General features: G+C 45.7%; 2 protein-coding genes across 4 annotated transcripts in view; both read right to left on the bottom strand.

Annotated features, from left to right (window-relative positions):
* Positions 1-196: 196 nt before the first annotated feature.
* ERLIN1 (ER lipid raft associated 1) lies at positions 197-22,855 on the bottom strand. 3 transcript variants are annotated; one of them, XM_068687814.1, is made up of 13 exons: positions 22,658-22,855; positions 22,275-22,398; positions 21,148-21,217; positions 20,916-20,997; positions 20,394-20,440; positions 14,030-14,091; positions 12,962-13,087; positions 11,620-11,693; positions 5,962-6,020; positions 4,863-4,954; positions 4,231-4,320; positions 3,875-3,954; positions 197-3,692 (listed from the first exon to the last, which is right to left on the bottom strand). In XM_068687814.1, exons 3-13 carry the CDS (start codon positions 21,165-21,167, stop codon positions 3,474-3,476), a joined length of 951 nt encoding a protein of 316 aa, XP_068543915.1. In that variant the 5' UTR covers positions 21,168-21,217; positions 22,275-22,398; positions 22,658-22,855; the 3' UTR covers positions 197-3,473. The 3 variants fall into 3 exon arrangements, with proteins under 3 accessions (XP_068543915.1, XP_068543914.1, XP_068543916.1); XM_068687813.1 differs by lacking the exon at positions 21,148-21,217 and having other exon boundaries at positions 22,699-22,851; XM_068687815.1 differs by lacking the exons at positions 14,030-14,091; positions 21,148-21,217; positions 22,275-22,398; positions 22,658-22,855 and having other exon boundaries at positions 20,916-21,003.
* A 134-nt stretch (positions 22,856-22,989) lies between these two features.
* Positions 22,990-27,501, bottom strand: part of CHUK (component of inhibitor of nuclear factor kappa B kinase complex) — a 32,379-nt gene continuing 27,867 nt past the window's right edge. Inside the window, exons 19-21 of the mRNA XM_068687800.1 lie at positions 26,929-27,065; positions 25,361-25,460; positions 22,990-23,294 (exon numbers count right to left, since the gene is read on the bottom strand). Of these exons, the coding sequence (XP_068543901.1) occupies positions 23,268-23,294; positions 25,361-25,460; positions 26,929-27,065 (264 nt within the window). The 3' untranslated portion in view covers positions 22,990-23,267. The remainder of the gene's footprint in view (positions 23,295-25,360; positions 25,461-26,928; positions 27,066-27,501) is intronic.

Genomic DNA, 27,501 nt, shown 5'->3' with positions numbered 1-27,501 from the left:
TGGAGGGCAGAGACAGAACAAGCTGTAAATACCATGTTCACTGCACAGCTCCACGATCCTGTGGTTCTTTGAGCTTGGGATGCTTGAGGGGCTTCCAGTGTTGCAGTCAACAGGAGACACACGAGAGGCAGCATTACTGCTGTGTGAGCAGCAAAAAGCGACACCAGCTCTAAGACACACAAAGCCACCAAAGAAATGCTAACAAAATAGTTTTATTGTTTTTATAAAAAGAACACAACACTGTGCATGTAAACTTGAACATATGTATAGTGCTTTTTATAAAGAAGGTGCTGATCAAGGAGCAAGCCCCTCTAGTCACAACAGCATGCAGGCCCTTTTGAACAGAGAAAAACCAGTTCAAAGCCATGTTCCCCATTACATCCACATTCTCACTCACCCAGCTGAGTGAGAAGTAAAGCCCATCTCAGGTGTCAAGGTGCTCATTCAGCTGCCAGCCATGGCACCTCACCCTTTGCACATCCACTCAGGCTCCTCCATCAAGTGGGGCTGGAGGCTTTTGTGCAAGGCACTGAGCATCATGCAGATATTGCTGCAGGATCTCAATCCCCAAGAGCATTGATGACCCATCCATAAGACAAAGGGTGGAGGTGGCAGATGCACACCTAGCCAGATGGGGACAACATTTAGCCAGAGTGACAGCCACTGGAGGCAAACCCACACACACACCTGGATGGCTGCAGGGGCAGGAGATGGCTCAACCCTTCCTGCACTAGCTACCCTTCTCCCTGTGTGGGGGTCTTGCTGTAGTGATCTGCAAGCTGCCTTGGTGTCAGCTCAAGGTTCCCTGATGCCCTTACTCCCCAGAACCTCCAGGCTAGCATAACCCACCTTTGTCTGCTCACCTGTGGCATGACCCCTGGGGTCTGATGCCAGCACTAAGCAATGCCTAACCACAGGCAATTCTGTAAACTCTCTAAGAAGGGCTTCTGTTCATAGAAAGTCAGCATTCATCTCAGAAGCCAGCCAAATTGATGAGGAGAGGCTGTGTTTCTGCTGCAAAGCGACTGCCGCAAGCCAGCAACACTGAAGAACTGAGATGTGTCTCCACTGGCTCCACAAAGGACTTCCCACAGGGAAAAGGGGGGTCTTGTAAATCCAAGAGTACTTCCAGGAGCCACTCCAAACACCACAGACACAAAGCATGCTGCCATCCCACCTCTGGCCTGTACCCTTCCCCAGGGGCAGGCCCTGACAGGTTTAGAAAGGCTAACCCTGTGCCTGCCTGTTCCTCTCCCATCACCAGCCATGGGATTTCAGCACCCTTCTTGCTTCCCCACCTCCATGAGGAGTCCTCAGGGCCCTCAGCAATCCCTGGCCATCAGCACCTTTCCATCCCTGCTCTGCAGCAGGAGGACACTGCTCGCTCAAACCTTTGTCAGCAAAGAGACAAGCTCCCCCTCCAAAAGCTCTGCTTGGCAGTCCCCAAGCACTGCATCTGTAAGTTGCACAGAGGCATGCAACCCAAGTGCCATGCACATGCATCCTGAAGCAGAATAGTAACTAGGCATTGGGAGTCTGCAGATGGAGGAAAGAAAGGGTCAAAACATCCCTGCTCTACTCCAGAGATGGGTGAGAAGCAGCTGGGCAGGAACTGAGAAAGGGTGTGGCACCCTATGTTACTGAACTTCCTCAGGGGGTGACACCACCATCCTTTCAGCCAACGAAGCTAAACAGTATAAGCAAAATAGCACTGGAAGAACTGACACACACACACAACTACCTGGGGAGATCATTAGCAGACACGTTTATGGGCAAAAGCTAAGTGAGTTCCTTCCCTTGCCAGAAGACTGTAGATGGTGCTAGGGACAGAAAAGCAGGAATGTACAGATATCCAAGGCACATGGAGTAGAGGTGGTCTCTGAACATGCAGTGGGTTAAGAGGCAGACAGCACTGCAAGCAGGGGCATGGCCTTCTGGCTCAGGTCCTTGCCAGTGACTTCTTCAGACATCATCTTCTGAGACTGTCACAGAACACAAGAAGAAACAGGTTCTAGAAACAAGCACATCCTCATAGGCAAAGGGGAGCATGGAAGAAGACGAAAGCAGATTATACAAACAGATTTCATCCCCCACAAGGAAATTCACCTTTGCTGCATGCCTCTTCTCTCACCCTGAATTGATACACAGGGAGCAGAGAAATGGGTACATCATGACACATGCCAAGGCAGGAGGTCATCCCACCAGCATCGCTGAGTCAAAAACCTGGGAGGCAGCAAAGCCCAGCCAGTGCCTGTGGGACTGGAGACAGACTCCCCACTGCAGCTGGTCAAGGATGTACAAGGCCAGTCCAGCTTCTTGGAGTGATGAATGCTGCTCTGGGGAGTGGCAATGCCCTGCCAGCTTTGCAGCTGAGGAATCAATCTGCTGCAGAGCAGGGTAAACTGCACAAATGGGATGGAGAGTGCAAAGCAGCACTGGGCTGGACAGGCTGCCTGCTGACCTCAGGCACCTGGTTATCTGCCTGGCAGTGGTCTGTAACAGAAGTCCATCTGAGGAGCAGGATAATGACAAGATTCCTGCACTCCACCCCAAGAATTTCTTGCATCTCTCATCAAGTCTTTTCCTTTGCTTTGCAGCAGGCAAAGCCACGTAAATTCAGCACCCTTTCTGTGGTGAAAAGACCTAGAGGGAAGCTGCAATCTGACCAAAGATTTCTCAGCTCTGGATCCTCTGTTCCCAACCAGCTGCTCTGAGGTGTTCCACACACTCTGAATTCTGGTTTAGGGAGCAAGGTGAGACCCAGCCACCCAGATTAAGTGTACTGCAGTCAGTCATGGCCACCCAACATGAGACTCTTGCTTGGAGAAGGGGAGTTACAGAACCCCATCAGAGACTGCTTGCTCTGAGTTATCCACTTTCCACTGCCTACAGGAAAGGAAAAGATTATGGCTATGCAGATCCTATTCAAATAAACTATTCCACACCAAACCACTCCTTGCTGAGTCTTGCTCTGAGCAAGAACAGGCAGCCTCTACTGGCCAACTACAGAGTTCTTGAGGAGAGTTGTGTCCCGTAAGCATAAATCTGCCTTGGAGTCCACAAAGTGAAGCTTCCCTGGCAAGACGAAGGAAAACTCTGCTTAGCCTCAGCGAGAGCACTGTGGAACAACCAGTGTGCAGCCATGTTGCACTCAAAGCCACATATCCTACCTCAAGGGTAATGCTTGCTAAATAATTGCACCTACTGCAGAAGGCTTTCCCGGTGACCGTCTTTTAATATTCCAGTATAGGTATGTTAGTACAGGATTATCCCTCATTTGGAAGCACCAATTTAATAGGGAAGAAACGGAAGAGGCAGAGCACTTGCAATGTGCTGCTAGAAGAAAATCAACCCAACTGCCACCTATATGCAAGATGTCCACATATGCCACACATGCCCCACCAGCACAGGGCAACATCCCCATTCACAGCTGGGAAAGCTGTCAAGCTATACCAGGTCTCTTTCTACCTCTGTCAGCCAGTACTTTCCTTTGGTTTGAGGTGGCTTTCTGCAGAGGTGTCTGGGACTTCCTGTGAAGAAAGGCTGGTTTCCTGGGCAGTCCTCAGTTCAGCTTGCTGAAAGGCACAGGAATCCAGAAACACATTGGGGATGCTGTCACCAAAATACAGCTTGCTGTTTGTAGCTATCGCCTGATACTTCATTAGTTCCAGATACTCTGGGGTAAGTTTCAGCTACAAAAAAGAAACCAGAGACTGTAAGAGACAACTTTCTAGGGTTGGCATCATTAGATGGAATGTGGCCTGTTAAATCTAGTGGTTTGTTTTTTTTTTTTCCGATGCTGCCCACCTGAACCTAGTCTGTGCAGAGAAAAAGAGTAAGCAAGTCCTCTTCTGACCAGCTTTCAAGTGCTCACCTTGTTGGAATCAGCCAGCTTCCGAGCAGTGTAATATTCTGCATCTGCTTTTGCTTTCTCTCTTGCTAAGAATGCAGCATCTAACACAGCAACAGAGGGTGGACAGGAAAAGAAGCATTAGGAAGTGAACAAGTACAGCGTGCCCAGCATGGGACAAACTAACCCAGGTGTACCTGCGACAGCTCTGCTGCTAGGCACCTCCACTTCTGGCTTCTTGGAGAGGTGATCTCATGCTACTGCACCCTTTATTATTTTTGTAGGGCAGTATTGCTTGCGAGCCCAGTTTGAGGCTTCTCAACCCACAACCACCCTTAGGCTGAAAGATGCTCCCAGCAGCATGCCAGCACTACGGTTACCTTCAATCTCAGAAATTCGCTTCTCAGTTTCCTTCTCCATAATCTTCTGTTGATAGTGAATCCTGGCCACCTGAGCAGCTTTCTCTGCCTCTGCAATCACAACAGGCTCATCTCAGATATTCAATCCTCAAGGCCTGAGCATTAGCACCCTGACCCCATACCAGGTCAGGGACATGCTGCCACGCAAGTGATTTGCCCTCCGCTGCCTCCCTTTCTGCTTGGGTCCTATGGTCCTGTATAGGTTCAGTGCGTTTATGCCTCAAAAAACAGTTATAGAAGGACAATAGTGCTGACGCTTCTAGTACTGAACTGGCTGACCCCCTCCTTTTACAAATATGTCAATGTTCCCTGACTTGGGGACATTTTAAAGCCCAATCAGTTTTGCTGGCAGAGCTGTTAACTCTTGATCTGCTCCAGCAGCAGCCATGCTGCAGGATGGAGGCACTCGTTGCTCTGCTGCTGTGGGGAGGGAGGTGGGAAGTAGATACAGCAACATAAACACTCCTATTTTCTACTGTCTCTGACTGTTGGCACACCTTCCATCAGGACAAGGTCCTGTACCGACTTCCTAGGGGATGCAGGAATGGAAACTCTGTCTAGTCCCAGTCTGCTGGTACTGACTACTCACTTACCAATAAGCGCTTTTTTTCGGTCTGTCTCTGCCTCCTTCTCTACTACCTTCTGCTTCTGGGCTGCAATGAGCAGCTTGGTCTTCTCAGCTTCCCTGTACAGCAAAAGACAACATTGCATGAAAACAGAGCAGGGGAGCAGTTCTGCAAACAAGGGCAGTAGATGCCTGGGTGGGAAGATGTTGACCAGATGTCAGTAGCATTCCCTTGCAGCAATGAAGGCTAGCTCTATCTTCAGCTGCACGAGCACATGAATTGCCAGCAGATCAATGGAAGGGATTATTCCTCCTCTTTATTTGGCACTGGCAAGGCCACATCTGGACACTGCATATGGTTTGAGGACCCCCACTGCAAGGGAGGCATCAACAAACAGAAGCAAACCCAGGGAGGTTCTAGTGATGGTGGGTGGAAGACATGTATATGGGGGGAGGGGGTATGTGTGGCCAGGATGCAGAAGCAGGGCTTGCTCAGCTGCAGGCAAGGAGGCACCAGGGTCCCGAGGGCATCTCCTCTGGCCCAAGGGGGTCCTGGAGATACTGTGGCCAGACCCTGCTCCCACGGGTACAGTGAGAGCACTGGAGGCACCAGCACAAATTGTAGCACCAGACACAGCCCCAAGGAGACAGCCCTTCCCATGCAAGCAGGGTGTTTCTGTCCTTGGAGACAACCCTGATGCTCTGGGACATAGCCCCAAGGAACTGTGGTGTTGGCCCTGCTTTGGGAAGGGGTTTGGACAGGAGATCTCCACAGGTCTGTATCAAACTAAAATCTTTCTATGATTCTTTAAGTTTGCAGACAGGAGCTTGCAAGCAAAGCATAAGGACTCCAGAACCCTGAATTTAGTTTATCAATCTTCTACAGGTTCTCTATAGATTAGTGTCCCCTCCATAAGGGAGTAGTAATGTAGCCTTGCTACAGACTAACCATCTAATAACCATGAAAGGCTAAAAGGCTTCAGAGTGGAAGAGATATGGAAATGGAAAAAGACTGCACAGGTGTACCTAACTAAGCAACTGCATGGCTAGAGTCCACCTCTCACCTTCTGAACACGAGGCATAAGCCTTCCAAACCAATTCATACAGTTTTAGGTGTTGCTACTCACATGAGCTCAAAATTTCTTCGGATGGCTTCTGGGATTTTGGGTTTCGTAACACGAACAGCCTATGGAGAAAAAAAAAAAATTGTGGGTGCATTTTAGATTAAACATTTTGACAAGATCTGCATAGCTATGAAATGTCTTTGCAAAACTGGACATCTTCAAATTAACCCAAGACCACACATAGAGGATTCCAGTCCTTGTGTACAAGACAGTTGAGTACAACCACTTTCAGACAAGTACCTTACATTTTATTTCCTGTCTCTGCACCTTTAATGAAACCAAATTGATCAAGTAATGAATGTGGAAGACTCCTAAAGAGGTTCACCAACTTTGCTAGAAGCCCAGCTCTCCATCCCACAGATGGGAAGACTCCTCAAGCATCACCAGACAACAGTTCCCAAAATAGTGCTCAAGAAAGGGGCTCACCAACCCAATGAAATTAAATTGCAGGAGTAAGAATTGCAAACAGAGGCAGAGCCACAAGCTCAGTAATGAGTTTTCTATGAGAAAAGCTTGCAGAAGCTACCATGCAATGACAGACATTGCAGTGAAGACACAGAAGAGCAGCAGGGCATGTGGCAACTGGGCACAGCTGCTGCATGTGACCGCTGATCACCAAGAGCAATTTGCATGGCAATACTGATACCACATGGCCAGAGGCAGAGCCAGTTGCTGAGCTGCTCTGCAGAGGGCTCCCTCTGAAACAGGAAGGAAACATCTAGAGATAAGACCAAGAGCTGATGCCTCCCAGCTGTGATATATGGAGTAATAATTCGGGTCAAGAAGATGGTTGACATTAATAAAGAAGGGAGTGTGACCATGGGGGTCGGCAAGCCCCGTGGTTGATGATAACATCAGACTCTTAATGATGAGGCCATCAGGAGCGTAAGAGAGTTTAGAGGGAACAAAGAAGGGTGATTCAGGAGATGCCATGCAGTCTCGGGGTTGCTTATTCTCCAGCCATTACAGCATGGAAGTTGCTGGGTGTTTGCTGTTACTGGGCAAAGTTGTTTGAGCAATGAAAAGTTGTTTTGAAAAGAACTGCTATGGGGCGAAGGGTATAAGAGGGGAACCTGTCCTCAAGATAAAAAGGAATGACAGGCTAGCAGAACAGAGACCAGGACAGGAACAGGCACATTGATCACCTCATGAAGATAGGTTCGGCCAAACTCAGCAAACTGCTCAGAGAAGCTCATACAGAGAGTCACTGGAAATAGGCGCACCGGAGCTGGGAAGAAGCTCAAGCTGAGAGAAGTGGAGCCACGCACAAAACTGCCCCTCGCTGGTAAGCAGTTGTGCATTATGGGGAATCATACTTCCTTAGAAACAAAGACTGTCCTGGTAACAATCAGTTTATGATCCTGAAATATGGGACCAAATTAAGGTCAAGGTGTGGGACTCTACAAGTAAAAACGACAAGGTTGCGGTGGGATTGCTCGGCACCTGGTGAGCAGTCTCTGAGGCCTTAAAGAGCCGCGTGGGGCCACAGTCAGAAACGTGGGGTTTTCCAGACAGTGAGGGAGCTGCAGGCTCGTTCACTGATCTGACTGCTATGCCATCGGCACCTCTGCTGCTACAGCCATCGAAGGCTTTTGTTGTTACGCCCCCTGGTGACCTGGACGTGCCTTTTGACCCAGGCCCTATTGGCCTCAAAAAGGAGATGGGTATGTTTTCCCTCAATCTGGGAAGAATAAGATACATAAGGCCCAAGGGCCGAGTTGCTTGACAACTTAAAGCGAGACATATTGTTCCCATGACTAGTCCTGGAATTCTCTGGTGTTTGTAATCAAGAGAAGAAATGGAAAATGGAGACTGTTATAAGTCATAGAAGACATGGGAGCACTTCAGCCAGGCCAACTATGCTCCCCGAGTCATGGACATTAATAGTAATAGACTTAAAGGATTGTTTGTTACCTTTTCTGATTGTACATACGTATAGGTGTACTCGGGTTTAGTATGTAAAAGCAATGTTATGTTTGTGTGTGTGTGTGCTGGTAGAGCACAGACTTCCCGTGCACCCAGTGCTGTTTACTTGCCTTTTATAAATATTACTAAATTCAGATTGAGTCGAGACTTCATTTATAACACAGCCCATGCGCTGCCTGGTTCATTAGGGAGCTTTGCAAGATGCAGATTGACACAGTCCATGGCAGTACGATGGCTTCACAACCCTCTTGTTTTAGCTCCAGTGCACATCTAGCACCGAACTTGCTGCTCACTTCTCTCTGGGGCCAGCAAATCTGCAAAGAACAGATCTGAACTTCCACAGAGGGGAACATCACATGGACACATCTGAAACAAGTCTTTGCAGGTGGTAAGAGAAAGGGAAACATTTGTATGACAGGTACTTCAACCCTGTTACATGCATCCTGCCTGGAGAGAAGCAGCCAGCCTGGCATCACAACAAGACACTCAGGAACAACTGCTGCTTCGCTAAACAAGCAAAGCAAGCAGATTTATGGGACTTCAGACCAGAACACCTTTCAGCGAAAGGATTTTTTTTTTAAGCTCCCAGCAGGAACAAAGCCTCTCCAAGTTCCTGGAAAGGTTCTGCATGCAGAAAGCTCGCCTCAAAGCAACTCCCTCATGCTTCCAGCCACAGCAGGCTACATAGGGGTATATTACTTCTACCTCTGTAATACCACCAGCACCAAAACAAAGACTGGTTTCCAGAAGTGTGGCTTTTCAAACATGGTCAAAGATTCCTTTTCACAGTTATTAGGAACCTCCCTTGCTGGCTGTAACCTTTCAAAGATAAGTGAGTAGCTTCACAATGTCAGGAGGCAGCAACTTGGACCCCTTGGATGCAGCAACCCGCCTCGTTCCACCCATTTGTGTATTCCCATCTGCCTAAGTGGTTTCTATGCTCAAACATCCTCTACTGCAGGCAATGCTCTACCTCTGCAGACTGGCAGCAGGTTAAGGACCTGAGCAGTCTGAGGGCAGGCCATGCTGGAAAGAAGTGATGGGTGAAGAAGGTGCCAAGTACATGAGCCTTTTCCATGTTCTTAGCCACCACATCCTCTGCCCCACAGTACAGTAGGCCTACGGCTTCTTGAGGCTTCCTCTCGCTTGGATGCACCTCCGAAGCCCTTTATGTTGCCCTGCACATCCACCATTAAGTCCAAGCCCCAGCTCACCTATCCCCTTTTGTAGGCAGTTCACTTTTCAACTCAGTTGGGAGCACTGTGTTCATCCATACCAGCCTCCTATCTTACCTACTGACTTTACACAATTTGTGATGTCCTTGACAGTGAAGCAGACTCCTGCTCCCCTTGGCCATCCACGGTAAGTTACTCATGGGACCCTGCCAAACAGATCTTACACGAAGTGAACTCTGTTCTCCTGAAGTCCAGGCCTATATATGTTCTCCTATTCATATTGCTTCTCTAAGAACCTTGAACTTAGCATCTGCTACAGATGACACTGCTATCTGACTTCACCTCTCAACCAGATCTTGCTTCTAAAAGGTCCAGCAGAGCATCTCCTACAGTGCTCACCAGTGCCAAAATACGTATTCAACACCCTTCAGAAAATATGGTGTTGCCTGCAGCCAACCCTTTCTGCCCTTCCAAAAAATATGTCAGTGGTTAAAGCTCTCCATGAGTTCTGGTGATAATGATGCTTCCTTCGGTTTTCCTCATGCAGCTTTACCTACTTCATTCTTCACCCAGCTAGGGTGAAAGTCTGTAGCAGAAAAGGACCACACCATACCCAGTGTTTGCCTAGTCTTTACCTACACAGTATCTCATCTCTTGTGAGCTATCCCGAACAAGCCGTGGGACTGCAAACAGGCACAGGTTTCCAGTTGCACATTTTTGTTTCCCAAGATGCACCCGTTTGTTCCCAGACACACAGGAAAAGCCCAAGAATGTACTGCTATCTGAAGGAAAGTGCAAAAGCCTGCCCTACAACACTGTCCCTAGACACCTTCTTACTATCCACTGGCCTCCGCTTCTCTTAGAATCATAGAATATCCTGAGTTGGAAGCGACTCCTAAGGATCATCGAGTCCAACTCTTGGCACCACACAGGTCTACCCAAAAATTCAGACCATGTGATTAAGAGCACAGTCCAATCACTTCTTAAACTCCAACAGGCTTGGTGCAGTGACAACTTCCTTGGGGAGACTGTTCCAGTGTGTGACCACCCTCTCAGTGAAGAACCTCTTCCTGATATCCAGCCTAAACCTTCCCTGCCTCAGCTTGACACCATTCCCACAGGTCCTATCACTGGTGACTAAAGAGAACAGATCGCCGCCTTTCCCCCCACTCCCCTTCGCTAGGAAGCTGTAGGCCACGATGAGGTCTCCCCTCAGCCTCCTCTTCTCCAGGCTAAACAGGCCAAATGATCTCAGCTGCTCCTCATACGTCTTCCCCTCTAGGCCCTTCACTATCTTTGTAGCCCTCCTCTGAGACACTCTCCAACAGTTTCATGTCCTTTTTGTACTGTGGTGCCCAGAACTGCACACAGTACTTGAGGCTGCATCAGTGCAAAGCAGAGCAGGACAAGCACTTCCCTTGACTGACTAGCAATTCCAACTCTTCAGACTGTGGTCAACATTCCACTCCACTAGGAAATAAAGTTTTTTTTTATCAAGCAACTTGGAGGATTCGTCAAAGTTTCATCTACATTAAATAGTTTTAATAGGACCTTGAAATAAATGCTGTTAAATCCCTCTAACACCACCTTTTCAGTAATGAATTAGGAGGGACCCTTTATCAGGAAATGTAGTGATAGGACAAGGAGTAACGGCTTTAAACTAAAAGATGGCAAATTTAGATTAGATGTAAGGAAGAACTCTCTACTTATGATGGTGGTGAGACAGTGGCACAGATTGTCCCAAGAAGCTGTGCATGCCCCATCCCTGGAAGTGCTCAAGGCCAGCCCAGATGGGGCTTTGAGCAGCATGGTTTGGTGGAAGGGGGCCCATGGAAGGGGGCCTGGAAGGAGATGATCTTTCAGGTCCCTTCCAACCCAAACCGTGCTATGATTCTATGAATTATTAAGAAATAATAAGAAAAGATCTGAGCTTTTAATCATGATGGTAATTTTGTTTTATGAAAATCTTCCATAGGAATGCTGTGAGCAATGTACAGTTGGATATTTGGAAGAACAGAGCTATCTCATCTTTTTTGGTAAGATACTGCCTGTGGCTGACTCTTGTCAACAGAGCAGCCTATGGCAAAAATAAGCCTTAAAGCAGAAAGCAATATTTATTGCAGCACTTCATATGCTGTCAAAGGGAGGCTCTCTGTCCCTGCACAGCCAGCTTAGCTAAATGTCGCAATAAGAATAGTGAAACAGATTTAGTTTCTTTCTTCCCCACAGTGGAAGTTTCCAGAGACTTCCATTTTAGCCCTTGCAAGCCTAAGGTTTTCCCAGTTGGTTGCCCTGAACTTCAACATGACAAAAAGCTGGCAGGTCCCATAGCCTGACTAAGACTAAAGACGATTTTCTAACATTAAACAGAAAATCAACCAGGATTCATAACATTTCAAAGTGGTAACTGTCACATGGAGTCTTCAGCTGACAAACCTCACATCTCCAGGCTCAACTATTTCACGAGGTGGAAAACAGAAGCAAGAAACTTCATCAATACAGTAAAACATGAGCAAATGAGAGGTGGAAAAAAATATGTTTTGTTAGGCAAGGAACCTACCTGGATAGTAAGACCTGGTGCCATGACATTGAGATCTTTCTGCAGGGCCAGCTTCAGATTCTCATCTATCTGATCTGTTTGGAGGACAAGAGAGAGACCAGTTAGCTTTTATCACCATTTCTCCACTTATCTCCATTCTCCATCATTTATCTCCATTATCTCCATCACATTATCTCTATTTCAGCGTTTATCATCATTTCTCTGTGTGGCAACAAGTCAGCTGGCTTTGAAGAGGCATCTCTATGGTGCAAGATAAAAAGACTTTTTGAGTACATTGCTTCCTCTTCTATACTCCCTGGAAAATACTCCCAAGAGTAGAACCATAAGAACCACACACTAGTGCCTCTGGAAAAGTTAAACTACTGATGAATTCATGATACCTGAGCTGAGGGTAAGTGGCTTTCGGGGTCTCAGAAAGGAAACATACCCAGAGCACACAGCAGAAGCCCATCCCTCCCTATCCAGAGCCATGCCAGTCCCATTGCCAGCAGCAAGCTCTGGTCTTGAGGGACATGCAGGATCCAATACTTGCCACTGAAAAAAAATGTATTTCTGTCACTTCCAAGCTCCAGAAAGATTTTTCCACTAAACTGGACAGTTACAATGGGATTAAACTGCACGTACCATCAGAAAACTCCTCTCTGACTACAGATATTTGGCAAGTCTGAGTACAGCATTCAAAGATCTACTGTTTCTTAACATTCAAAGTCTGACAGCCTTTCAACTTCCAAAGTGATAAATCCGTTTTCCCTTCCTCCTTCCCTCAAGAAGGAACATAATGCTGTTATGCCTTTGGAGCCACAGGCATATGCCAAGGTCAGGGCATTGGATCCCAGGAGCAGACCATTAAATGGGATAATTCCTGAATGACTGATACCCCTTGTGAAAAAACTAGAGCAGTGCAATGAACTGCAAGCATGTCCCTTCTGGCTCTTCCCTGCCAACAGTCAGAATTAAGCTTTTTAAGTAAAGAAGTTAATTCAGCAACAGAATGGAGGCTTAAAATATAAGTGAACAAGACAGAAGCATCATCATAATGAAGACAATGAGCATGACTCCATGCACAGTAGCAGAGAAGCTACTTAGTATATCCAGAATTCAGTCCTAAGTGGAAGAGGACAAATCAAATCCCACATATAGATGGGGTAAGACAAAGAAATCCAAATCATTAAGGAGTAAAGCTACAAAGGAAGTAGCATACAGATATATAAGGAGATGGTTTCTAGACTACAACTTCAGTACAGAGGCTGTTTGCTCACAGGAAACTGTTGTAACATATTCCACAACAGAAGAGGGAGACTACACAGACCTTGGTAGGTGTGTCCGGCTGCCATCCACTTACCAAACAGCTCGATGTATACTTCCTGAAGAGTATGAGCACTGCAGAACTGATTCAGCTCATGATGAATTTTATTGAAGATCAAGGTCTTATCGTAGTCCGCAGTGTAATTTTTCACAATATCATACACTGAGGAAATAAGAGAATTATCTCAGCTCACCACCAGCATCGATCGCATCCAGTGACTCTGTTGACATGTACTGCTTTCTGCAATGCCTGAACCTCAAAATGACAGCTCAAGACATCAGGAAACTAGTACAGCAGTAGGTCACCAGAGACTTAGGGGACGTCCATCCTTGGATGTGTCAGGACTTGGTCGGACACAGTCACAACTGCCCAGACCAGCCGTTCATGATATGCCTGCAGCAAGCAGGAGGGAGGTCAGAGGAGAAACCCGCAGTGGTCCTCTCCACAAGCACTGCTGGAGTTAAATGACTTCAAAGAGATGAGTCAATATAGCAACATATTTTGTCAAACATCATCCTGTTTTATGATCAACATAAACAAATGACGCCCGTTCACAACCCACATGTATAGGAAAGGACACTAGAAAAAAATGAAAAAAAAAGCATCATTCCTACAACTGTAACATGAAAAACGCCTCAGTAACACAAGAGTTTTGCTTTAAACTATGCTGCTGAAGAAAAGCTGTCTGGGTCTTTGGGTTTGGCAGCTGGTGAAATAAGGTAAGAGGCTCCTGCATGGGCTTTGCCTTTGTAATGGTCTCAGCAGTTGAGCTGGCAAGCACCTGGGAGCTTTGCTGTGTATGCTGAGTTTCACAGGTCTCCCTTCTCTTCAGCTCCAAGAAACAGGATTGCTCTAGCACTTGCCACAAGCAGCCTAACATTCCCAGATACTTCAAGGGAGAAGCAGTCTTAGAACTTATTGTCATCTCTGCAAATCTATGTCTCTTTGAAAAGCTTGCAGACACAAACATGAAACTAAGTACTAGGAACCACAAAGGTACTAAGACAGAAAAAAAGGAAGCAGTGCTGCAAACCAAGACAGAGCTGCTAGAGGATGAGTGAAAACAGTCACAGTGCTGCTTGTTGAAACAGGACAGGAAAATACCTGCATATGGTGCCAATTTATTCACAACTTCTATTCGGTCAATGTAGATCATAACACCGCCACTACAAGTGAAAAAGAAGAGTTAATGGATTACTAATTAAATTGTTAACACTGGTTTGCATTTAAAGCAAAGTTGTCTTTTTTCACTTTTTATTTTTTTTTTACCAAACTCCGTTGGAAACTTGCAGTTAATTTTTACCCAGGACAATTCTGACCTCTTGAGCATTTTGCAATCAGATGGTAGCAAGCAAGCCCCAGCTTTGCACAGACTGGTCCCTCTCTCTGCATAAATCAAAAGCCTGTTTCAACAAGTCTGCAAGGCAGCTTTCACTTCACCTTATCTCCTACTCAGCCAACAAAAGGAATATACCCTCAAACAGGAATGTAGCTGCAACCATCAGAAAGTTGGAGTCCAACACAATGAAGGGAAGGCAGCAAGGACAGCAGGTATACCTGCTGCAAGCAGCAGGGCAGCCTGTTTTACACAAACTGGAGACAGATTGCAGCTCTTCTAGACAGCAAATGCATTTAAACAGAAAATCCGCTTGTTTAAGTTCACTAACTCCAGCAGTAACTGGACAAGGCCACTGTCAGAAATGAAAGAAAGAAAGCATGTAAGAGATTTTAGTTTGCATTCGTGTGTCACCATGCCACACCACAGCTGCTCTGCAGCAGTAACACAGCTGCAGAAAAAAAAAAAAACAAACAACAAACAACAACAACAAAAAACACCTCCAGATGCTGACAGGAAAGAACCCATGACCCTCCTGGTGAGACCAGGCACTGTCAGATGGGCCAGAGAAAGCTGGCAGAGCTTGGTCCCACGAGCACTTCCAAATGATAACAGACTACTGGAGCTACTGCTCATACTCCACAGCAACAGCAGTGACAATCCAAAATAGAAGAGAAAGCTCTGAGCCAGCCCCCAGGAAGACTCACTAGCCATTTATTTTAAATCCGTGGCACTAGATGGGAATAAACTATCATCAGCACATGGACCTCCTGATCCTAATGGTCTCCAGACTTGCCTCTCAGTCCAAGGCATTAAGAGGCATCCAATGTACTTCCACTCCCTTTCACTACCTTAGCCTCTATTAGAGCTCATCCCTACCTTTAATTTATGAAATTAAATGCCATTAAATTCAGGCCTTGTTTATGACACAGGTAAAAAGCACAGACTCTGCAGTGTAGAAAAAACAAACCTGTAACAGCTCTTAACTCTCTCAAGAGCACGTTTTAAAAATATGATACTCTCTGTTTTACCCTCTGTTGAAAGGCAGGGCACAAAGAATAAGTTTTAGCAGAAACCATTAAGAGACAGCTGCTCTCTAGATGTGGATCTCATCCAGCTCCAAACTAAGACTCTCTAGTGTTTTAACTCAGATGTATTCCCCACAACAAACTTGGTTTCTTATTTTATACTTTTTAACCTCCATCACTTAAAAAGTTAAGTCTGCAGAAAAATTACTTTGCCAGTTTTAAGCCAAATCTTATTGCAAGTGGGCAGATTGAAACAGAGAATCATTTCTATGCTCTTTTAGGAGAGGTCTGCCAGGCACAGCCTGTGCTTGTTCTACAAACCAGTGTGCTTCACGGTAAGCTGCTATCTGAAAAAGATGATGATGAACTGCACTTGTCTGCTGAGAGGTAAAAGCCAGCAGAATAGACATTCATAGCTGAAGATAGCCTTATTTCCTGGTGAGATAACACTCTAAGGAGAATTTCTCTCTTTTTTTTTTTTTCCTCAAGATTTCTTTTTAGGCCATGGTCATTCCTACTGGCTCTCTTAAGAATTATTACTTTTATTTAAGACAGGCCTTCAAAGTCCTTCACAGATGTGTCAAGCTATATGAGCAGTTATAACAACACGGTATGTGCATTTTTCTCCATCTCATTCATTCTGCACTCTGTCCCTCCGTGCTCAAAAAAATTACTATTTCTCATTTCAAGTGACTTCCAACACCATTCTGCAGGATTTTCTGAACCTGCTTTCATCCTAATGATTTGCTCCAGTCACCTTTTAATGCTTCCACAAGGACAGGGAAATCCAGTTACCATCTTGGCTTATCTTCAAAACATCCTGGTGAGGAACCATAGCAGAGAGCGTGGGTTTCATCCACTCCAATCCCCCAGTAGAGCAATGCTGCACATTTTAATACTGGGGTCCTTTTTGCATTTCAATTTTATGGGGCTATTAGAAGCAAAATGATAACATCTCATACAATCTGTCTCCTACGCAGCATGCATATGCAATTCCTCATCACCTCATGTGCAAGAAAGGCACCTCAGGTCAGAAAGGACTGCCTGCTGACCCCAACCCAACCAACACTATCTATAACTCTTCCAAGGATCCCAGCCACCAGTGTGGGTCAACAGAGGGGGCATAAGCGAGTATGCCCGCTGAATAAGCGGGCCACCTCCTTCCTCACTGAAGGCGCAAGCCTACAAAACAGTTAACACTGTTTTACATTCAGCCAGCTGTTGAAGCATCTCATCTAACACTGGGCAGCATGGATGGTCTTTTGGACCTTGCTGATGTAGATCCAGGAGCCAAACTGGACTGTAACACACTGACCTTAAGATGAGCACCTCAGACAAGATCTCCTCGCAAACAGCCTAGTACAGAGGATACTGGTAATCTACTGGGCTGCAGGAGACAGCATCCTGGGCAGTTTGGGGACAGTTGTTCTTGCAAAGCACCATGCACTGGTTTGGGATGAGAATCCAGCTGCTTTGGTACCTACAGCTTAAACATCATCTAGGATAAAACTCTTCCCATTTCAGCAACTGACATCCACTCAAAAAACACCCCAATTCACAGAAGCATGCTCCTTGCCAGATGCAAGGCAGGGTGACTCTTACAGTACAGCTCCCGCAGGGACCTCCGGTGCTTACAACTCTGCATCATAGTTTCTGCAGCCTCTCACGCACTGGAATTTGCAGCCTCTGTAGTGGTGACTCACAGGGCCCAAGGTCCTCATGTCAGAGCTGCTCATGAGGTTGGTCAGACAGAGCAGCCCTGAACTGAGCAGGCTCTTTAGTCAGGGAGAGAAGAACAAGAAGAAGTCCATACGAAGTCTGAAAGGAGAATCAGCACATTGGCTATGTGCATCTGGGAGTTTAAGCATGTGGCCGTTTGCTGTATCATCTAAGAGATGAAACCAAGAAAAGATGCAGGGAATGCTGCTAGAAAGAGACCCATGGTAGCAATGTCTCTACTACAAACCTTCAGCAGTACCTGTCAGCCCTAGCCACAAAACAAGATGCTCTTATTCTGGGTACTGCTAAAAAAAAAAAATAAAAAAATGCCATCCCTAACTTTACAGGACAGGTGAAAATGTACAGGGGATGCTACAGGAGACTGACAGACTAGCAGGCATTTCAGTAGAATTTAGCCTCATACATTTCAGGATTTTAGCTTGTGCCGGGCCAGGAGAACTCAAGGGAAGAACTAAGGATGCTGCCATAAAAGAGGCTATAAAAAAAGCAAACCTTCAATGCTCACTGCTAGAGCTGACCACAGACAAGACCAGACCAGGTTAGGTAATGACAGCATACAAAAACAAGGCTTAAAGGTTAGACCTGATAAACCTAACACATCCACTTGCAATCTGTACAACACATTTTTCCACACAATTAGCTAACAGGAATCCATCCTAGAGCAGCATTCCTCTAGCACTCTGCGTTCCTGCCTACGATCTTCAGCACAAGCACAACACAACTCTCACACCTTTGCAAATAAACATCTAATACTACAAATAAAACATCTATAATATTAATACAAATAAAACATCTAATGTTACCTGGGTAACAATACTACTTAGTGTCTTGGCTATTTACTGTTTCTTGGCATGGTAAAACCTGTACAATATTTAGCATGTGTCCTTCCACTTAAGTTTGTAAGAAAAATGCCACTTACCTAATTCTCTCATGTAGTATTTGACTAAACTACTCTCAACCTGTTTATTATATTGCACAAGTAATAATACATTTAGTGACGTATTCTTCAAGTCAATTATTTGGAATACCTTGCTCTTCTACAACTAGTTTCTTGAGCTCTCCTGATTTCTCCTTTATTTTGGAGATGTGCCCTGAGGAAACTGAAGAACTTCCCAAGGAAGTGAGAAGGCATTTTCTTGTCAGGGAAAAGTCAGAAGTCTCCGACACTAGAGGCAATCACATAATTGATTTTCTTCATAGCTTACAGCACATAAATATCCTACCTTCTGTAATGAAATTACATTATCCTACCTGCTGTAATGAAATGGTTTTAGTCTCTGGGGTGACAGCTGTTCTATGGAAAACATACATCTGGTGCCAAAACATTTTAAAACCTCTATTAAACATATTCATTTAATACTGTAAAGTACAAATGGGACAAGTAAGGCAAAAATTGGAGATGGGCACCCACACAGCCACTGGAAATCTTCTCAGTGTAGATGAGGATACAGGGGACATGAATAAGGTGGAAGAGAAACCAGCCTTTGAAGTCTGACAGTTCAGAATACAGTTACAGAACTTTTAGGTGTTTAGGGTCTACTCTTTTAACAAACTCTGAGCCTGGAAGGGATCAAATTTCAGATTTGATCCCTTCATTACTTATAAACAAATGTTTTATTACAGAAATTTAGATTCAAAGCTTTGGCACAGAGTGGCTTCAAACTTTGATTCCAAACGCAGAAAATTTAAATGCATAAAAGAAAATACAGAAACTCATTCTAGTAATAACATCTTAAAAATGGACAGATCTACTGGGACCTTTGGTCTGAAGTATATTTAATTACTAAGAACTACTTCAGCTGCTGTTTGGTGTATTTGAGCATGCCTATTACCTGCAACTTCACAATGACTTGTAGTGCACAACTGAATTCTGCAACTCTGAAACTTAGCAGGAGCTTAATGAACTTGGTATATTAAACTACAAAGTTTAGCTGTTAAATGACAGAACTGCAGAACAACTGTCTCTGCTCAAGCAGGGACAGAGCAGTACAGTTTAATTTTGACTGCATGTCTACCGTGGTTAAGCTTCAGCAGAAATCTGTTAGGTCTGTTGAGACGGCTTCCAGGACAATGTCTCTGGCCCAGAGGTGTGACACTGTTTTACAAAGTCCAGCAGTTGAAATATTATTGATACTTATAAGCCAAAGAAGTTAGCGTTAAACACATTCTTAAAACTCTGCTCTGACAACTTATTTTTAACCATGCCATTTAAGACATGGAAAAATCACAAGTCTTACTTCTCTTCCAGCAATTACTTTTCATTTGCACCCAAAGATTCTTTACCTAACAACAAAGCCCTGTCTGCAGCTCTGAACAGTAGCATTGTTTACAAACACTCCTGTAAGAAGTTTAAGATCTAAAATTTAAACCTGTTAGCAATCCATAAGAATTCAATGTTAATATTTAAGCCCAAGCAATGTCTCATGACTTGCTATAGGAATAATTCTAAGAAGAGATCAAAATCAACTTTGCTTTATTTAGGATGTCACTAGTGTTCAACTTTTAAATTTCAGCAGGGTTGCTATGTGTCATTATTCAAGTCATACTGGCAGTTTTTTTTTTTTTTTTTTTTTTTTTAAACAACCAACCAGCCAAAAAACAACAACAACAACAGAAATATTAAGAGTACATTACAGTTAAAACACAGGAAGAATCACCGGTCTTGATTGATCCTGCAGGAACAGATTCAGTGATCCCTTTAACTTGAGAATGAACAAACAGACCAGAACCTGCAACCCAACTCAACTTGCTCTCTACTTCTGTTCTTGCTCTACTTGTTGGAACTATAAAAGGATCAACTTAATTATGAAGCAGGCAAGGGCCACCCATGCATAGGCTGTCTCTTTAGCCTGCCTCTTCCTTTATGTCAGGTGAAATGCTTATTCCAAAAATGCCCCAACTATCCCAAGAAACTCATTTTCTTGAACTGTTTTTGACATGAACCATCTCCCCATCAGGAGGGAGGTTTCCTATTCTCCCATTCATTATTTACTTTTGCCCACTGCAGGAGTCAACACTTGTATGGGCCACAAGCCTCAGATTAGAAATACTGCAAAACACAGGGCAGTCCAAGGCATGACAACGGGTTAGCAGAGTAACTGAGGGAAGAAAACAATAACAAGTTAAGAGAATATCACTGGAAATGCAAATGATCTCTGAACATAGATTCCAGTGAAAGCAAGAACATTGTCTCCCATACCTCTGCTTAATTTCCACGTATAATGTATGTGTTCATGTTTGGGACCAATTTTAGGGTAGGTGCCTTTACTTTTCAGCCTCTGTGTCACAGTACTATATACAGTCGCAAGCTACGCAACAGAACACATCTGCCCATCACCAGAAGAAATACAGAGAAAAAACGTACCTTGTCCCACAAGGCACGTTTTTCACTTCATCAGTCTGCAACGTGGTCTGAAATAAAAAGACAGCCAGTGCTCAGAAAAACACCATGTTCTCGAGGAAGATTGCACAGTATCCAGTCCCTTACAACCATTACATAGGCATCTGGAATAAAAAACATGTCCTCTGCCTCCCTCATGACTTCTGTAGGTGTGAGCTGAAGACAGACTTTGTTCTGACTGCATTTTGGGAGATAGAATGCAGCTGTGCTCATTTCCCTACTCATACTTCCTGCAACTCTCCTGGCAAACAATCAGGCCACAAATGCAGACTGTCTTCCTGAAGCAAGACATGTCTTGTCCAAGCAAGGTACATGCACTAAGGCACCCAGGTGGTGGGAACAAAAGGTTTCTGAGGAGCTGTTGCTCCAACTGCCAACTCACTGAGCCTCTCTGGAAACACCAGTTACCTAAGTCACCCCTATGCAGCACTATCCCTTCTGATGTTTGCTCCCACACACCCTCTTCCAAGATGAGGAGGCACTAACCTGCACAGATTTGAAGGTGGTAATGAATGGGAGCATGATGTGGTAGCCTGGTCCACTCGGACTACTTAACAACGCACCACCCCTAGAGAGAGAGAGAAAGAGAAATGCAGAAAAAAAAAAGGCAAATGGAGAAAAGATTCAAGCAAACAGAAAATACTATGTGCTGGTTCTGAGAGAAAATGTTCAAAACACCAAGAGTCACAGCTTTGGTAGGGCAAATTACATTACTCACCTGCTCCAAAGTTGCAGCATCAACACAAGGTGTCTCAGAAGAAGTCACTGCAGGCCTGTAACCTTATAGACTACAATACCAAACAGCAAGCTGGTGAGCATAAAGCGAACTGCCCTGACTACACAACTCACCTATGAAAGAGCTGATTCTGCATCAGATGCTTGTCTATTGCCACTTAACAATCATTTTCTTCAGTCCTGTGAGCAGTTAACTTCTAGAGATAGCAGATACTGCTAAAATCCTCCATCACTGGCAACATTGCAGAGAGCTTCAAGAATACAGATTTTTCTTCCCTAAATAGTTGACTGGCAACCATAGAAAAATCCAGTTGGTGTGATACTGTCAGTTTGAATTTCCACAAGGCATTTGGTACAGTCCCTTACCCAAAGCACAAAACAAATCTACAGTCTCCTGCGTGGTCAGTTGGTTAAAAGACAGGAGGCACAGAAGAACTCTTAAGTAATGAATCCACTCAGTGCATTAATGTCTCCTGCAGCATCCTACTTCAACGCACTTGTAATAAAAGGAAAAAGCAGCACAAAGGATGCCCACGATGGCAAATGTGAAGCGTAGAAAGGATGTAACAGAAATATGGCAGAAAAAAGTTTGAAGTAAAATCTGGTCAACTGGTGGCATTTAGTGACTACGACCACTATCTCTCTTGCTCTGCAAAGAGTATCCGCAGCAGCTGCAAGCCCCCTGTGAAACTCGGACCTGAGTCAATATTCTGGATGGCCTGGGACAGAGGTAACAGCACTCAGGATGAGAGAAAGAGGGTCTACAAATAGGAAAGGACTGGGTGGACCAAGAACACTGACTTTAAGCTTTTAGATCCAAGTTATGACTGGAAAAGTCATCTCATAAGAAATACGAAAAGTAGCTCAGGATTCAGAAAGACCAAAGTTCACAATGGCTCTATACACGGACGGGCTTTCTAGACCCACGTTGTTGAAAGAGAGCAGAAACAACTCAGCCTGCCAATGTCTGAGCAAAACCCTGGGAAAAAATCAGAGGGGAGCAATCACCTCCAAACGTGGTCCAAGGGCCGAGGAAGAAACCTAGCAATAGGAAAAAAAAAAGCAATGAAAAGCCACGGACACCTTCAGAGCGCTAGAAGGAAACAGTACCTGTAATACACAGCCAGGTGCCCCTCCTCAACCTTGTGAATGGAGGCGTACAAGAAAAAGACGAGAACTCCCGTGGCAGCTGCAACTACGGCTCCAGCCTGGGCCATGGTCATCCTTGCAGCACCTGCGGGACAAACACAGCACAGCTCAGCGGGCGGCGGGGCCGGGCTCCCGCCTCCCCTCCCGCTGCCCCTTTTGCAACTGGAAGCAGAAGGCCTGCTCAGGCCGGCGATGCGGGAGGCGCCCCCGCAGCACCCCAGAGGCCTCCCCCGTTCCCAGCGCCGTTACCGCCTCGGCCGGCGCGGTCTCTCTCTCCCCCCCCCCCCCCCCCTCAAATTATCGCGACCTTCCTTCGCCGCCCCCCGCCCCGGGGAGCCGCACACCCCACCGCCGCCCAGCGGGTTGACCCGGGACCGGCTCTCACCCGTTGAACCCGGCAGAGCCGTCCCGGGGGGAAGCGCCCCCCGGCTCCCCGTACTGCTGGAGGCAGGCGCGGCCCCGTGCCCGCTGGACGCCGCGCCCCCGGCTGAAGGCGAGGCCGGGCCGGGCCGCGCCCGCTGCACCCGCGGCCCAACGGCTCCCGCCACGCCCCGCACGCAGGCTCCGCCTCCCCCTTCCCCCCCCTTCCAGCGGCGGACGAGGCGCCCGCTGATGGCGTCACGGCGCGGGGCCGCTGCCCGGTTGCCCGAGCAGAGCGGCAGGACGGCTGCAGGGAGCCTCGGGGCAGCGTTTATTTACAATCAGCTCGGGTTAAAAACACACGGCGCCCCCGCGCGAGCCGCTCCAGCCCGTCCCCTCAGCGCAGAGCCCGGCAGCGGCGGCTGCTCCCTCGGTGCAGCGCCGCCCAGCTCCGTGTGGTAACGGCCGCCGTGTGTCCGTTGCAGCCGTTGGCACCGGCTCGGCTGCGGTTCCAAAAGGCGAGGCGAGGGGGCTGCTGTGCCCCTCCGTAGCCCAGCAGCCTCTCTGCAGGCAGCAGCACGGCAGGGCCCAGCGCTACTTCAGCCAACTCCAGTCAAACCCCTGCAAGAAGAAGCAAGGAAAGGGCTGGTGAAGGAAGCAGCTGCTCCATGCCTGCGGGCGAGGCGGTGACCAAAGGGTTCCTCACAATTTCACTGCTTGGTTTGCCTCCTGGGCAAAAGTCCCTGTCCTCATTACAGCACTCGGGCACATCACAGGCTGTACTGTGAAGTCACTTTGGAAATTATAGTCTGTGAAAACATGATTTTGGAAATTACATTGTGTGTCTGAACAGAACCTAGTGCTGCTGGTCCTAGTGACTGTACAGATACTGCAAGAACGCAAAAGAAAAAAAAAAACTAAAGGCTCCAAGTTGTACTTCTGTAAGAATATAGAAAATAATCTTATAGCTATTCTTTTTTTCCTCTGTGTTTTTCCAAGTGAATTGAAGAGGACGAATTTCATGCTCTGCTGCTTTTCTGTTGCCCAACTTCTGTTTCATGATGCAAGGAAAGCAGGAAGGAAACCAATCATAAACAATCTTCAATGGACTGTGCACTTAGTCACGTGGTCTAAACTTTTGGGCAGACCTGTACAGTGCCAGGAGTTTGACTTTATGATCCTTATGGGTCCCTTCCAATTCGTGATATTCTATGATTCCATGATTCTATGCATAAACAATCCATATGCTCATCTGCAGAGCACGATGGCACCACAAGCAAACAATCTTTCTGGGTTAAAATATACCAGAGATAGATGCTGCACCTTGGAATGAGAGGCTGGAGAGGACAGAGATCAACAGATAAGTAGGCACTCACAGGTCTGCTTTCTCCTCTCCAGCAACAGCAAGGAAACACAACAGGAAAGATTGTATTACAGAATTGATACCAACCCTGTCAGGGCTGAACAGAGTATTCAACGACCAATAGCTATGTATAATTAAGGCTGTTTTCTTGCTAACATAACTACTTTCCATTATTCAGTGGCTAATTTCATCCCTCATGCATATTGCTCAATGCCTTGGTATTATGAAGTTGTCTGCACCTCCTACTAATGAGTTTTCACTTGCTGATGAATTTTCATTTCACTGAACTCATCCTGAATAACTTAGTAACTCCAACAAACTCACTTCGCTGTTTACTATGTTTCATAGACATTTTAATGTTCTGCTGTTTATGAATTAAAATGTTTACAAGAGCTCCATTTCGAACATCTTCATTTCTCCAACCCTCTGTTCCTTGCTATTTTGGCAGTTACAAGTGGTAAACAGCTTTAACTTTTTATCCCATGAGAACAGATGTTAGCCCTAAGGAGACACTATAAGAAGCTTTTTGAAAATCCAAGGTATAGCATGCCAGCAGATCTTACTTCTCCACAGATCAGTGACTTCCTTAGAAGACTACAATAAATCTGTGAGACAATCTCACGCTGACAGAAGCTGTATTGACACTTCTCCTTGATAAAAAGGTTGATATACATGCCTAATTGTTCTTTTCTCATTGTATTTATATAGGTGTTTCTATGATATAGCCTCCAAAAACAGGTAAGAACCTTTTCTAGAAACCTGGTGTTCTGTGGTGCTCTTCATCCTCCCAGTAACTGAGCTCTTTTAAGCAGTAACTTACCAGCCTTCACCAGTAGTTCAGGAACAGTTTCAGATCACATCAACACTTCTGGGTGATCTTTATCTACTTTTTTCATGTCTTGGTATTTCAAGCACAGACTAATACAAAAAGCCTTCCTAGGACTCTCTAAGCCCTGCTTCTGCCACAAGGAGAGCTTCATTTGATAATCAGAAAAGGGCTCTCAGAATTGGAGAGCCCTGCCCACTCCAGTGAAGGGATGTGAACCACAACAGTCTTGTTGAAAATGAAACCAATATTCTGATCAAACTCTACCCGCCGGAGAGTCTCACTCTGTGCAGTCTAGCCAGCTGACACTGTTCCAAGTACTACTTTCCATAAGGACCAGCATGTTAGCAGAGTCCAGGGGAGTGAAAGACATCATGTGGCAGCCACAGCAATTTGCATAATTATAAATTACCCTATTTAAGGAGGAGTTATCCACACCCCAAGAGGATCTTGTGGCTTTTAAAAATCAGGTCCTCAGAAATACACCGACAGACTTACCATCATGCTGTTACTCTGCTCTTGTCTTGCCTCCTGCAAAATACTGCTGAAGCGGTCGAGATAATTCAGATTCTCTTCTATCACATCAATAAAATCTTCCCTGTAGGGAAAGCACAAGAGGACAGATTTAAAAGACAATTAAAACTGATGTCAGTAGGCCCTGCACTGAAGAAAACAAAAAACAAACAAACAAAAACGACACAAGAACTAATTGTTCTCTGCAATTGTAGGAGCTGCCTTGTAGTGCACAAAACGTGCCTTGATGTGGCATTGTGCAGATCCTGACCCTGGATTTGCTCTTCAGAGGCAGTACACAAACCACACTGAAATCCAACCTTAACAGAACCTGGGAAGCAAACTGAGTACAAAGGGACTGGAATTAAATCTCTCAACTCTTTGTACAGTGCCTCACAGTAAAGCCATAGTTCAAAGAGGAGCTTTGCCGGAGATCACCCACTAAAGGGTGATCAATGCACATCCCTTGGAGGTGGAATTTACTCTGCAGCAGTAGACAGAAAAGACAAAGTAGCAAAAGTTGCTCAAGTTTCAAAAAACTGACTTCCAGCAACAGCCTTCTTAGAAAACGTGTACCTTCAGAACCTAAATATTTCCCTGACAACCCAAAAACAAAGAGATGGCCAAATGGTTTGATAAATTAAATGCTTGTGTTTATAACCCCTGCCCTGGTCAACAAAATCATCATGCCTGCAGATCGAGTGCTGAGCAGTCTTTGAGGAGTGTCTTCTTTTTGTTAGGCTGACTGGAAGTAAAACTATTACGGAATTCAGAAGAGCGGGAAAAAAAAAAAAGACATAATCCAAACCCCTCAGCTCCTGACAACTCTCCTACTTCAGCTAGGACTAGCTGATAGACCTTAATAATGAAAGTTACCCAACCACAAGACTAAGTAATCTGACATGAAATAAATTAATTGTACAGTGCTAGCTGATGGAGATTCCAAGCTCTAGCTGAGAGTAGTTTGTAGAACTTGCACAGGACCAGAGTGTGGAAGTCTGTGAATAAAGTTAACCTAACTTCTGATTTTTATAGCATTAGTAACTTACTATTACTAGGTATTGAAAGTTTTTTGAGAAGGATTAAAAAAACAGATATTGAACCAGATGGACTGCTTACTAATAACCCCAGCTTCAGACATCCATTCATACAATTAAGACTTTTTAAAATTACTGAAGCTGTCTGTAACAAGCACTAAATATAGTCTGATTTATCTAGGACTTCTACCAGAACTTGGATATGAAAAGAAACCGGCCAAAGTCTAATTTTGCTGTGGTCCTCTGGGCCACTATTGTGGTGTAGCCGGAAGGAAGTTATTTAAAAATACCAGTCAGGAACTGAAAAACATTGCCTTCAGAGGCCATACAGTATGCCATAACACTCCTTGCCTGTTCTCCAAAAACCACCACATGGGAAGCAAAGACATGTCAAAAGGATGGGCCCCCGAACACTGGAGACTTCAGTGGTAGAGGACAGGATTTCAGAGTGTACGCACAAACAATAGTTACACTGGCTCTTTCTCTGCAGCAGCATCCTTTCCCCATAGTTCTTACCCATCTTCGGGAGTTGCCATAGATGATAGTGGGTGAGGTACATGTTCCGAGGAGCTCTGGGGGAGCCAGGTGGCTGCAGAAGTTGAGGCTGCCCCTTCCAGGCTGGAGCTTACCAGTGATCGAGAAGAGCTCTGAGTCTAGGAAAAAAAAAATTGATTTGCTGTAATAGACAAAATGAAGAATTTAGTCAGGCTTTCTTTGTATGCAAGACTTGTGATTTAGGCCCCATGAAATCCACTTGTTATACATACCATCTGAGCAAAGTCTACAGCTAGCAAGTCAGCTGACAGAACCCTCAGTAAATTTGCAGACAACACCCAACTGGGGAGAAGAGTCAGTCTGCCAGAGAGAAGGAAAGCCCTGCAGAGGGACCTGGACAGGATGGGTCAATGGGCAGAGGCCAAGGGGATGATGTTCAACATGGCTAAATGCTGGGTCCTGCACTTTGGTCACAACAACCCCATGCAACACTACAGGCTTGGGGCAGGGTGGCTGGAAAGCTGTGCAGAGGAAAAGGACCTGAGGGTGTTGGTCGATGCTCGCCTGAACGTGTGCCAGCAGTGTGCCCAGGTG

The sequence above is a fragment of the Anas acuta genome, chromosome 7, assembly GCF_963932015.1.
Source record: "Anas acuta chromosome 7, bAnaAcu1.1, whole genome shotgun sequence".
NCBI classification, from domain to species: Eukaryota; Metazoa; Chordata; class Aves; order Anseriformes; family Anatidae; genus Anas; species Anas acuta.
This window is presented reverse-complemented; position numbering and strand designations above follow the sequence as displayed.

What these genes read in the sequence shown, in the direction of transcription:
- ERLIN1 (XM_068687813.1), bottom strand. Translation starts at nt 22,387, where the DNA reads ATGACCATGGCCCAGGCTGGAGCCGTAGTTGCAGCTGCCACGGGAGTT. An exon ending in AACGTGCCTTGTGGGACAAG is followed by an intron (nt 14,092 to 20,393) that starts GTACGTTTTTTC and finishes TTTCACTTGTAG; the next exon opens with TGGCGGTGTTATGATCTACA. An exon ending in CCGAAAAAAAGCGCTTATTG is followed by an intron (nt 4,321 to 4,862) that starts GTAAGTGAGTAG and finishes TTGTGATTGCAG; the next exon opens with AGGCAGAGAAAGCTGCTCAG.